The 14,122-nt window shown below is 42.0% G+C and overlaps 1 protein-coding gene across 1 annotated transcript in view; it reads left to right on the top strand.

The window, feature by feature from the left end:
- The window catches only part of LOC107222994 (histone H3.v1), a 36,427-nt gene extending 22,338 nt beyond the window's left edge, over positions 1-14,089 (top strand). Inside the window, 3 exon segments of the mRNA XM_046736118.1 lie at positions 9,571-9,930; positions 10,013-10,115; positions 10,118-14,089. Coding sequence (XP_046592074.1) covers positions 9,571-9,930; positions 10,013-10,115; positions 10,118-10,953 — 1,299 coding nt within the window. The 3' untranslated portion in view covers positions 10,954-14,089.
- The last annotated feature ends 33 nt before the right edge of the window (positions 14,090-14,122 follow it).

Below are 14,122 nucleotides of genomic sequence, written 5' to 3'. Positions count from 1 at the left end.
CCTACACGCGTCCGTTTGTACAATAATATGTATATATATATATATCCGTGTGTGTGTGTGTGTGTGTGTGGGGCATACGTACATACGCGCGGGATTCTTATAACTTGTTTCGATAGAAGGTTGTAAGAAAAAACTATGCCTCGGTATCGCTACGAAATTATTAATATTATTGTTGTTATTATTATTATTATTATTATTAAAATTTTATTTTTCTTCTATTTTTATTACAAAGATGTGCGTAAGATCTTTATACCTGCAGCAACGGTTTTATGTACCGTATCTGTTACGTGAGACGTACATATCGGATCAATTTATAGAAAACAAAAAAGCCGAGAGGGGGCTCTGACCGTGTGTAGATGTTTTGAATAACGAAAAGTTTCGATGTGTAAATCGTGAAATATTGAAAAGAAGGGAATGTCGGAAGGGATGGAGTTGACGGTGACAGATGTCGCAGTTTTTCGATTTCATGTAACTTTCGCATGCGACGCGAAGTACACAAATTGATCCGTGCTGTTACGTACGGGTATTAATTTTGATATTCTTCCTCGACAAAGCTCGCGTGTATGGTAAATTTTGAAAAACAGAACGGCAATAGATGGACGGTAGATGGCGGAGGGTTGGTGGGTATGGAGACTTTGAAAACAAGCTCTCCGAAATATGCGCCCCCGGCGTCTGCGAGGTAGCGGCGTCGCCGTGCGGCACGGAAAGGCGGCCCCCGATTCTCGCCGGCACTGACGACGCCGTGAGGGGAGGAAAGAGAGAGAGAGAGAGAGCGAGAGAGAGAGGGGCCGGAGGGGAGGCGGCCGAGAGAGGACGCGAGGGAACGAACGAACGTACGGTTTTAGACTTCGGGCGGCGCGTCGGCGTCGAGTTAAAAATAACAGTACAGCCGTACGTCCGTCCGTTCCTTCGTTCCTTCGTTCCTTCGTACTTACGTACCTACGTTGTACCTACGCAACGTACGTACGTCCGACGAACGACGACCACTGTCAGCGATCCAACCGTCCGTTCGTGCTGCTGGTGCTGCTCGTATGTTCGGCATTCGGCCACTAGCGACGCAACAACTTACGGATGGTATAGGTATATGGTTAGTTGGTTACACGCTGCCCGGTTGGCTAGCCTTGAGAGTATCACAATATCGTCGTCGTCGTAGAATTCTCGCCGAGTCTGGTCACTTCGAAAGACTCGTCGAAAAACATTGTGTGTGTATATATATATATATATATATATATATATATATTTTTTCTCTTTGCACAACCTCTCTGTGCCGTGTGTTTCTCTCTTCAATACCCTTATCTCTGTTTGCGCGCGCGCGCGCGCACATACATCGCATTCTATCTCTCTCTTTATCTCCTTATGTCGAAAGTCCCCGTTTCGTGTTCGTCGATCGGTGAAAATCGAAATATTTTTATTTTTGGTTTATTTTAGAAGGTACTAATCGATGTGTAATTAAAGGCAGGCGTTGGGAGGAATAATTCTTTTATGGGATTATTTTACTCTGTGGGCAACCGATGAGGTGGTTTAACAAAACTTGTACCTATGTCTGTACAATCTAACGTGAACTAGGGAATATGTTAACGTAGAATTTAGAAACGCTAAATTTACAGCTAGTCCTGACGCTAAACGTGGGTTATTATCATCTGGCTGTACAAAGAAAAAGATGAAGATGAAGAAGAGGATGAAGTTGAAGAAGTTGAAGAAGAGTAGGAACGATAGGAGAAATTTCAGCAAACTATATAGCGGTACTGTCTTTACGTGAACGAGCGCGCCAGAGTCTCTCCCTGTCTCTTCTCAGTTTAACTATACATACTTGGCAACGCATGTGTATTTCATTCCCAGTGACATTTCTTCGCGTATATATACATATATATGTATATATATATATATACAAATAATTACGCATAAATTTTCATTGCAACGATGGAATAATTGCAAAAGCAAAAAGGGAAAAGTCTTCTTCAATTCGTATTATACGGTACAAATGACGTTTCTATAATTATTCGACGATATCTTACCGGATACTAAAACGCACGGAATCGAAACGACAGAAAAAAAACAAAAAAAACAAAAAAACGGGAAATCGTTTTCGAGGGTTGCGGTTCTTCCTCACTTGGTTAGCCCTTATCATCGTCATCATCGTCATCCTTGTCGTCTATTCGTGCGTGGATTGCGAAGAGAACGAGGCGAACGGAACTTCCCTTGTTAACCATGTCGTATCTAGGTATAATTGTGCGACGTTACCAAGCTACGTAAAGTCCGGACGTTCGCGGCGAGAAGAGAGTTTTACTGTTAGTTTCCACTCTCCGTAGTAGATATTGTCTAAGATTGTTGCGGGTCTTCGTTTCTATCCGGCCGGAGAGAGCCCTCTCGTTCAGGTCTTCGGTTCTCCCGTTGGAACGTCATCAACGTCAACAGCATCAGAGGCGACTGTTGCTACTCCTCTCGGTTGTTCGTGCCGTTCCTTCGTACACTCGAGACCTTCATCCGGGTGTTGGTAAAAGGTGTGGCGGCGTTGGTTCGACGCCGCGCGGTTGGTTATGTTACAAGAAACGTTGAATACTCGAAAGCTCCAGGAATATTCCTTGTCGGTAGTTTCTTCTTACTCCTTCCGCGGCGTTCGTCCCATTCCTAACCTCACTTTATCCTTACCCTTACCCTTATCCTTAGGAATGGTCTTCCGGTATCCTCGCTGTAACGTTAGACGGTGTCCAGTGGGGGGTCCTCCTGGAACTCCTTGAGGTTCTAGAAATATCCTTCAATTTATGAAATCTTCCGTCCTGGGAATATTTTGTTTACTAACGTTTACCGCGAATAATGTATTTACTTGTGTTCACTGAGTAACTGTTTATTTGAAAAAAAAAATGGATTCCCGCCTCGATTCGCGTTTTTCTTTTTTCTTTTTCTCTCTTCCCCTCGTTGACAGGTTGTAGTAGAAATAACGTGTATATCTCCTGCTACGTCCTACCGATTCTTATATCATACAGTAGCTACCCTCTGCCCCCCTTCGCATTTGTCTGTTTTTATTTTAATTCTAATTTTCACCACGAACATCCATGGCACCCGATTCGCGGACTCTCGAGACAGTCGAGAGTTCGCCGGTGTTACGGTTACGCGTCCATCCACACCATACGAAACCGGAACTCTCGACGAAATTGTGAAGGAGGTAAAAACGGATTTTCCTCCGGCGCGGTGGGCTGCCTGCTTCGCTCTCTCTCTCTCCCTCTCTCTCCCTCTCCATACCCGGTCGACCCAGGTCGCCCACACAAAGAGACGCAGGCAGGCAGGCAGGCAGCCATGCTTCAGCCGGTCGCCGCCTGGCAGCCTGGAAGCGTGGCAGGCTGGCCCCGGCGGTGCCTGAAAGACTCCAACCCTCGTAGCGGCAACCCCCGATTTCCAACAATACCCCTGCGACTGTGGGGTGGTCCCTTCGAGCCGGATTCCTATTTTCGGCCTCCTCTTTCTGGCCTGTGCAACCGGCTTCGTTCTATGAATCGACGGATGCCATGCTTTTCCCGTACCGCGAGTTAGTCATCGCATCGTCCTCGATGACGCGGATTCAACGGGTAAAAGTACCTTTTCCTCCTTTTCCTCCTTCCGCTTCTTCTTCTTCTTCTTCTTCTTCTTCTCCTCCTTCTCGAATCGCTCGAGTCGCCAGCTTGGAACGGGGGTCGAAACTGTGGACCCTGGGGTACTAATTATCGCGTTTATATCGACGAGTCGAGGCACTGACCTCATTACCGTTTCTTTGTCAGAGCCGCTCTCGAGGGGCCCGGAGGTGACCACCGGACGGAGAACCACTGTCAGTTATTCAGAAACGGATGGGCCCGACGACCTAGGGCCGCGACGTCGGACCCTCGTCAAGGGAAAGGACCCGGCCCGTTTCTACCTGGTCCCCGTACCCAGGTAGGAACCCAGCGCCCGACTATTCCCGGGCCTTGCCCTACCCGCATCCCTCTAGTACCCTCAGAAAACCTAAAATTCGGATTAGAATATTTCACCGGCCAACCGATGACGCGGCGGCGGCGGCTGTCCCAAGACCAACGATATTTATTTATTTATTTACTTATCTATTTATTTATACTTTCTACGTTCTTGCCCACGGTTATATACGTATGTAAATTAACGTTCGCATTTCTCAAGTATATGTATATTGAAATTTTTATTTTATTTTTTTTGTTTCTTTTTTGTCAAGATTTCAAACTTTTAAGCGAAGGACGCTCACATCCTTTATCGATCTTTCAACGTCTCTATGCACCCAAGACTACGCGCAGTGTTAGTTTAAAGGCTAACGGCTAACTGATATCGTTCTATCGTATGATCTTACAATCGAGATTTTTCAAAACAAAATATGTGTGTAAAGAAATGAATTTTTAATCGAGACACTGGTTTTTTTTATTTTTAAAACAATCACTCTCAATTTAATTATACCGTTACCCGTGCGGTCGATTTTTATTACACGATTTTTTCGAATCTCAATTGTCGTCTGGACAAGGATTAGAAAACTGATCGATCTTGGGTTATCAAATTGGTAAAACAGTTTCTAAAAACGCCAAATCTCGCAATGGCTAAATATCGGTGAAATTGAAATTTCAAAAGCGACTATTTTTTTTATTTTAATTTATCCCCTCATTCTTACGCTATACGTACAGCAAGGTTTTGCCCCTCTTATCATTTAAAACGAAAAATCCCATGATTCTGCAAAATGATGTACACGATATACACTTTACTGTAATAATGTATATAACATAACAACACCTGTTGTATTGTGCATATATAAATATATGCATACAATCTATGTGTTTTTATTATTTATTTTTTCACAATTGTAGCATCGCAACAGCCGGGTACTTTTTTTTTTTTTGATCCTCTTATTACGAAGCTATTGATCCCCGTTACGCGTAAAAACCACGTGATGATAAATTGAAGTCGCGGTAAATATGAATTCAGCGCGCACGCGGGAAAGTCCCGCCGATGTTGTAGAAATCTGCATTCTGCCGAAGGCCTCGCGTCGACGTTTCATTGGTCAACAACGCCTTCGCGATAATATCGGTGTAACAGGAAAATAAGGAACTCGAAAGTGTATATATATATACGGTAAAACGAAATTCTCGCCATGGTATGTATAACGCGTGTTTAAATTTCATACAGACATGTAACGCGATCGATTTTTTTTACCGAAGCTCTATATATATATACATGTATTTTTTTTTTTTCCCTTCTCTTACGTTACAATTTTTCATCGAATTCGAAATTGAATTTCAAAAAAAATTCTATACTCAGTTAATAAAGCTGAGCCATTTAGGTTTTGGTAACTTACTAGGACCGGGGGGGAAAAAAAACTAGACCTTAGATCCCCGTAAATGTCGAAATGTTGTGAAATTTTTTTTAAATTAAAAAATTTGCTACCACCCTTGATAAACAAAGGAATGATATTTGATCCTTGTTGAAAAATCTCCTCTATACGTCATCGAGATTCTGCGAGAGGCAGTCGGAGTGTTTTGTTGAACCTCTGCGTGTGCGTTGCAATTACAAATCTAGCGGCAATCTTATCCGCGCAAAGAGATATCAACGGCTAATCAGCCGCGTTTTTCTATATCTAACTTAAGTCTAGTGCCCGGTGTTCGTTGGCTGACCGCAGCCTCTCTGTACGCTTACAACGTTCACCTGTGATTTTTTACCATCGGTCGCTTTGCTACTCGTGTGGCAATGTTCGATTGACGTGTAAAAAATAAAAAATAAAACTACAACCAATCGAAGAAAAAAAATATTTAACGAAAAACTATATTAGCAGTCACTTGTTGCAGCTGGAAGATATCGCTATGATTTCGATCAACGATAAAAGAACATTCGAGTTTTGTTCTCTGATGTAGAAATTTTTTAAACTTTAATCAATACACAGCGCGGGTATTTTTTTTTTTTTTTTTTCATCACAGTCATCGTCGTCGTATAATATCGAACAACGTTGCGGACGAAAAGAGTAGTTAAAGAGTCATGTCTAGGATAATATTTTTGCACAGAGAATTACAATCGGTATTTTGAATAAGTGTCGTCTTATTTTTAGATAAAGCGCACTGAGAAAAATTTCACTTGTTACAGTAACTGGGAAAATTCGGTAAAACAGGTATCGTTGAAAAAACTGTTACGCGTAACCATTTTGCGATATCGTCGATTCGTTTTTGGTTATTGCAACGCAAAATCAGTTTCTGAGGTTTACCCTAATTTTTTAGTCAAACAAGCCTTTAACGTCAATTTATCGTTGCACGAGCGTTAAATTTTCGCAACAGTTGCGAGAAAATCTAGCAACAGCGATCGTAATGAGAAAGAATAGCAACGGATACCAGACTTTCCGGTAACAGTTATAAAACTAATTTTCATTTTCTCCCTAGAAGAATGTTTTTCGATCGTGGTAAAAAATGAAAATAGCTGAGAACTGAGCGGTAACCGGAACTAAAAATTTCTCTCAATGCGGGGCGTGGATTCGCATAAAGTCACCGAGTTGCAGTTCGTGCATGGAAAATACCTTACACCTTTTATACCTCGTACCTCGTATACCTATACCTATTACTCCGATGATGAGAAGGCAAAGTTGCCGGGCGAGATGATACGCGTGTATAAGTCCCTGCCGTCTATGTAGTTATCTTGGTATTCATCGATGTGCCCGCCGGCCGGTCCCCGGTACTCATCTTATAAGAGTATAAGAGGTGTGTATTTCTCCTCGATATACCACCAACGCAATGTCGCGTAGCGACGCTGAAGCCTGATGAAACGAACCGAGGATATAATACGCGGGGGAAGAAGTAGGTGGATCACGGACGAAGCTGAGGCCAGCAGTCAAATGTGTTAAATTTTTTTTCAAATAGAAAAATGGCGCTCGTCAGCTTTATCCTCATAATTCTGTATAAAAGTATCGGGGTCTCGAGACAATTCAGAGAGTTTTCATTTTCCGACTTGGAGAACGAGGACGAGGATTTTGTACCGCAGATTTTATAGTCTTGCTAATGTACCAACTAACCGGTCATCATCATCGTCATCGTCGTCATCATCGTCATCATCGTGATCTTCTCCTCTTACCGACAAACGATAACGCGAAAGACGGACGGAAAAGTAGATGGATAGATAGATAGTTACTTTATTACTTCGCGAAGAAACAAATTTGTCGAAACAGACGTTTTTTTTTTAAGTACATTATAACGTTTCATCTAATTCGAAATTGAATTTGAAACGAATACAGAGTTAACAAGCTGAACGATTTAGTTTTTGTCATTTTCATTTCATGGATTTTTTTACCCAAAAAATTTTTCCTCAGCCTGATTACAGAGTTGCGTTTCACTCGGTTTACCTAATCGTCGTACCGACCTACACCTACCAACCTACAACCCTCCGTTCCATAATGGAGCAATAATCCAATTCCATGATATTCGCGTCGTCGGGATTCTTCGGTCATCCATTTATCTCCCCAACTCTTTTTATCCCCTCAGCGATCTCCCGATCAGATAATTATCCTTGTTTTCGTACGATACCGATCAAACTTAAAATCGACCATCATTTCATTCATTATACATGCAAATAAGTAAATTCGAAGTACGTCCGGAATTCAAACAATAATCCAAAAACTACCTCGTGGAGATTATTATACAATCGACTTATTTACCTTCACCTCTGGTGCAGGTTAAATTTTACGCATGAGAGACAGGAAGAGAGAGAGAGAGAGAGAGAGAGAGAGAGAGAGAGAGAGAGAGAGAGAAACATAAATTTGCGAGATATTTTATCCACGTTGAACAATTACTAGGTACACACATCCGCCCCTCCGTTCCTGTAGTCTTATTTATTTATTTATTTATTTATTTATTTTTTACTTTTTCTTTCCCGAAACAGCAATCGGACGCACGCGATGTTTCCTTTGTCCGAAAGATCCACGACACCGTGACCACCAAAGCCCGATCTTACTACGTACCCGCCTACACATTTAATCCTACACGCTCCCCAATTTTCTACTAATTTGACCTTTTCTCTGGCTTTTCTTTTTCTTTTTTATCTGTATTCCAAGGTACATTCACTGCTTCGGACAGATCTATACAGATCGATCGTCGGATCTTGTATAATTTGTCGCATATATACATACATATATATATATATACATATACATATATATATATATATAAATAACAATAAACAAACCCGATATGCGTGCAGTCGAAAATCGATCTTGTCAAATAATCGTAGCCGGATGTTGCGAGAGAAATGATAAAAATTGTCAGATTATTACGAAATAAATGAACGGATAACGTAAGAAAAAAAAAAAACCTGCAACACTCGCGTGTATGCATAATAAGTGTAACGTGACGAGGTATTCAAGAATATGACGGTACGGAGGTTTTTTTTTTTTTTCTCTCTTATTCCTCACACGGTATATCATACAGTTTGGTACTCGTACGACGGATGAGAGGATGAGGGACCCGCATGGCCGATGCACGGTGTGTGTGTGTGTGTGTGCGTACGTGCGTAGTTTTATGCGAAAGCACGGTTTTTTTTATACGATTGGAAACCATGAGTAACACCGAGTGGCGTGGACATCCCCTATAATAGAGGGAACTATTCCGATGCATGGTGGCTTCCTTCGTCTATGATTAAGGGGAACTTCGTGGCCGACTGGCTTAGCGAGAAGTTGGATTGGCCCAGGGGCGGGGGTGGCGGGGGGGTGGGTGGGGGGGGGGGGTGACGTCATTGCCACGACGCTTGTCAGCGAGCCGACCCAGTGAGTCATGCCCAATGCTGTTGCCGCTGCTGCTGCTGCTGCTGCTGTTGCTATATACGTGCATGCTACATAGATGCGTACACACATAGATGCACGCATACAGATACAAGTACGTAAGCAGTCGGCTTCGACTCTGCGTAACAAGGCGTACAGATCATCGTGTCTCTTCCACATAAAAGCTGTATCGTATTTGTACGCACGCACGTACACACAATTATGCTTTTCCTCGTAGACGCGATAAATTCTTGATAACCGATTGCAAAATTGTATAAAACCGTGACTGTCCGTCGACGGTATGATTGGTGTGTGTGTGTGTGTAATATTGCGTGTGGGACGAATGTTGAAAATCGTGAAAATTGTTTTCTTTTTTCTTCAATTTTCAAATATTAAAAACTTCGACATGCGATTTCTCGGTACGAAGGAAAAAAAAAAAAAAAAAGAAAAATAAAAACTTAAACTCGCGCGCATATCAGGTACTTGGACGTTCGTCGTACAAAACGTAGCGATAGAAGGATTTAAGGACATCACAATTCTCAAAATTTCGAAAGTAGCGCGTGGTTATTCTTTTTCGAATTATCAGCCATGTCGCTAAGGCGGTGGGAAAAATTTTTTTTTTCCTGATTTCTGAACCGTCCCAATGTATGTGTATAAATATTTATCCCCCCCCCCCCTCCTCACCCTGAAACAAAAAAAAAAAAAAAAAAAAAATCGCCAGCATTGCGTACCAAAGTAACAATATCGTAAGAAAATAAATATCTGTGCACGTAAGTGACGCGTTGACTAATCGAGGGTTGTAAATTTCTCTGTTATTCCAGAGTTGTGCAATGATGGGTCTGCAGGCCGCAGCAGGAAAACGAAAGCTCGAGGGAAGCGTGGGTTGTACGGATTTCGATATGGATATGGGTGAGACCCCGTCAAAATTGGGACGCGTCGACGCTAGCTGGTGGGCGATGGAGGACGGCGGCGGAAACGACGGTGGTGGTGGAGAAAGTGGTGGAGAAGGTGGAGGTGGAGGAGTCAGAGGCGGAGGAGGCGGCGGCGGCGGTGGTTACGCGACGCCGTTGGGCACGCCGGGGAACCAGACGACGACGACGACAAATTCTTCCGGATCCTCCTACTACGAGTTGGATATATCGTCGCCGTGCCTCCAGGGCAACCCCTGCCAACCGTCCGGTGCGTCCCCGAGTCCGGGCCAGCTTCACCACCACCACCCCCAGCCGTACTACCGGGGCCCGGTTGTCGGAGGAGGAGGAGGAGGAGGAGGAGGAGGAGGAGGAGGAGGAGGAGGAGGAGGAGGAGGCGGAGGCGGAGGAGGAGGAGGCGGAGGAGGAGGCGGAGGCGGAGGAGGAGGCGGAGGTTACAACCACAATCACCACAACCACCACCACCATCACCATCCTCATCATCAGTTGTCGAGGCCCCAGCCGCAGTGGGGAACGCCGCCTCATCACTACGAACCACCGACGATAAGGCGCGAGGAGAACGGAAAGAGTTACCTCGAACTTGGATCGAGTTACAGGGCGAACGAAAGATGCTGCGAGGGTTCGAAGAACAGCTGGTGCAGGCGGGGGAGGGCCTGTTACAGGCAGCGACGACTCACCGTTCTCAATATTTCTATGTGCAAGCTCGCAAAGTACCGACAATTTCCGGATCCCAGCCTCCACCGTTCCGTCCTAATATGCAACACTCTAAGGCATCTGGAACGCGAGATGGAAAGGGACCGCAGCCCGTCAATCGCTGAAACGCCGATACCGGCCCCAATGGCCCAGCTCCAACCCCCCGAACAGGGTAGACTGACCCCGTTTCCGCTTCCCCCGACGTCGTCCTCCTCATCCTCATCCTCCTCCTCGTCTTCGTCGTCGTCTTCGTCTACGACGTCGGTCGAGACGGACGCGGATTCCGGCATAGGCGAGAGCGAAGGTGACAGCAGGTCGATAAACTGGGGCAGCGTTTTGTCCTTGTCGAGTCAGTCGCCCCTCGATCCTCTTAACAACAACGAATTGCTAGACGTCGACATCGGTCCCGATCTAGAGGACTTCATGCCAGGCTGGAAGCTCACACCGCTGTCCGCCGACGATATACTCAGGAGTACGAACGGCGGTATACACCAGGATCAGATGATGATCGCGTCCGGCCAACCACCCTGCGGCACACCGACGACGACGCAGCACGAGTCCCTTATGTGCGTAGGATCATAGCCACCGATACTGACGTCGTTGAGTCATCTCATCGATTTTTATCCCCTGAGTCCCCAATTAAATAATAGCAATTCGGTCCCAAAGTCTTTGATACATTCTTAAGGAGACTTCTACTTTTCCTGTATTATATCTACACGTACATATATACATATACATATACATGTATATACACACACGCGTGCATACATACGCATATATATAAAATGAATAATTAAATAGGTATAAATAAATGAATATATTATTATTATTATTATTACTATTATTATTATTAATTACTATGTGTATACACACGCATGCACACCCTTTCGCGCAGGTAAACACACATATACACACACACACACACATACTAATATGCGGCTGCGTTACGGTATATAATAATATATATATATATGTATATATTTCCTCTCTATATATGTATATGCATAAGTACATATGTAGATAAGCGGAATATATACAGTTTGTTATTTCATGTCAATTATTCAATGAATTGAAAATTAACTATCTTCCCTTCTATCGTTCTTTCTTTCTCTCTTTCGTGTCTTGGTTTTACTTATATTACACGTATACTTATAATCGATCGCTCGTCGTCTTCTTGCGTAAATGCGTGCGTCTGCGTATGTGTGTGTGTTTTTTTTTAAACGATTTCGCGTTGTTTTTGCCTTTTTTTTTTTTTTTTTAAATTTTATCTGCAGTGATAATGACACAGAATAGTTTCATTTTATTCGCGAAAGGACAGAGAAAAATACATGCAACACACACGCGCGCGCGCGCACGCATAATTTTTGTCATTCGTAAAACGCGCCTAATATTGTAACGGTCGTCTCTTTCTCGTCGACGTTCCGTAAACCTCGTTGTTTTTACAATCCGAAATTTCGACCGTGTGTCAGTCGGTTTTTTTTTTTTTTTTTGTTTTTTTTTTTTTTGTTGCTTTCTCAAGGTATGTACCGAAATCGCGTTTTTACCGTCGCGTGTTGTTGCGTGTACTTGGTAGAAATTGATCGCGCACCTGAAACATGGACGAAACGAAAGAAAATAAAGAAAGAAAAAAAATTTAAAAAAAAGAAAAAAAATAATATCATCTAACCCTTACTGCCAATTGTTATACAACGTGTATATTGTGTAATGTGTATTTAACGTCGCGATACATACTTTCTTTTCGTCAATTTCTGCAAGAGATCGTAAATCGTCTGACCAAAGGTGCCGGAGCGTCGTCGTTGTTTTGACGGCTAGGTTTGAAAAAAAAAAAAAGAAAAAAGAAGAGAGAGAGAGAGAGAGAGAGAGAGAGAGAGAGAGAGAGAGAGAGAGAGAGAGAGAGAGAGAGAGAGAGAGAGAGAGAGAGAATGAGATAGGGAAAAAAGAAAAGAAATAAATATTAAAGAGTAATTTTCTCTTCAACGGAGTACGTATAATATTATATATATATATATATTTAAGGATATGGCTGAAGCGAATGAACGCGATGGTCGCTTATTAAAATTTTCGACCATCGCGATTGTCATTGGCTGACCGTTTACCCTCTGGTGCTTTCCAGACCTTGGCCCCCGGGCCGGCAATGTGGTAGATAAGATAGAAAACGAAATAAACATACACGTTTATGCATATATACGTACATTGCGTACACGAACGCATATATATATATATATATATATATATATATCTATGCACGCATACGTATGGAATTATCCCAGTCCTTAGTATCAATTTTCAAATCCCTTATACCCAAAACATCCTTATCTATTCATATATATATATGTATACATATGCATATATACTTATAGTTTAAATCGACAAGGCATTGCTGGTCTAGCTGGTTATATGTTGGAAAGCCCGACAACGACTGCTGCTCATTTACGTACGTGCGTATAAACGCGCGCGCATACGCACGCACACACACACACGTGTAATTAAACAACACACACGTTGCGTGAGAAATCAATCTCGTCTTTGAATTTCTTTTCCATTCTTTTTTTTTTTTTTTTCTTTTATTCTGTTTTTGTCATTGCCATTGCCATTGGGAATTTTCAATAATTTCACGAGCTTCGTTTCTCACGCGATTGTTATGAAAAATGTGTCGACGCGAAAAGCGAACCGAACCAAGAATAACGAAAAGATACCGAGGGGAAAAAAATTATGCGTAGAATGTTGAGAAAAAAAAAAAAAAAAAAAAAACAACGAAACTGCCCTGACAAAAATTTATATCATACGTTGCACGTGCGTGAGTGAGTGTGTGTGTGTGTTTGTGCGCGCAATAAATAACGCATAAACAGAAACCTGCGCATGCAATAATTGAATGCAAAAAAAAAAAGCATAAAATAAAAAAAAAAAAAAAAATAATAATAACGAAAACAAGCAAACAACTGAAACACAAAACTCAAATATGGTGCTAGGTAATTTACCCTGGTGCTGTAAAAGTTATTTCAAAATGAAAAAAAGGGGGAAAAAAAAAAAAAACTTGTGCGCATATGATGTGTGTGTGTGTATATGTATATGTATACATTAATCATATATGTACATATGCATACATTTTCGTGCACGAATCGCTATACGTATGTTTGATACTTTATTATATGTTACATATTTATTTACGATACGAATAGTTCACACGCGTTATTATAGATAGTATGAAACGTTACAGAAAAAGTGACAAAAAGAAAAAATAAAACAAAAAAAAAAAAAAAACCATAAACAGAAACCAACCGTGCACTCGTGCAATGAAACGGAACACGATCGAATACAATATTACCTCTGAATATCGTACGAAGAGAATATGTAAAGATATATAAGTATCGTGTATATGTATGTAAACTTATGTCGTAAATGTGCGTATCAAGTTTTGTACGAACTACCGATATACATTCAATCATGTCCATAGTTTTCCGAAAGTGCAGCTACATACTTGAAACTTACGAAGGTTCGGGGAGGGGGGAGTGAAAAAAAAAAAAGAATTCATCAGATACAAGGCAAAAAGGAGAGAAAGAAAAAAAAAACAGAAAAAGTAGACGAGTGACGAAGTATGGCAAACATATTGAATACGGTAAAAAGTTAATTGATGGACTTGACTGATTACTTAGAAGCAAAAAAAAAAAAAAAAAAATTAAATAAACAAAAACGCAGGCGAATATGGAGAACGAAAGAAGTATGTAAGGAAAAAACAAAACGTAAATAAAAA

The sequence above is a fragment of the Neodiprion lecontei genome, chromosome 4 (genome assembly GCF_021901455.1).
Source record: "Neodiprion lecontei isolate iyNeoLeco1 chromosome 4, iyNeoLeco1.1, whole genome shotgun sequence".
NCBI classification, from domain to species: Eukaryota; Metazoa; Arthropoda; class Insecta; order Hymenoptera; family Diprionidae; genus Neodiprion; species Neodiprion lecontei.
Note: the sequence above shows the minus strand (reverse complement) of the source record. Positions and strands in the feature narration are given on the sequence as shown.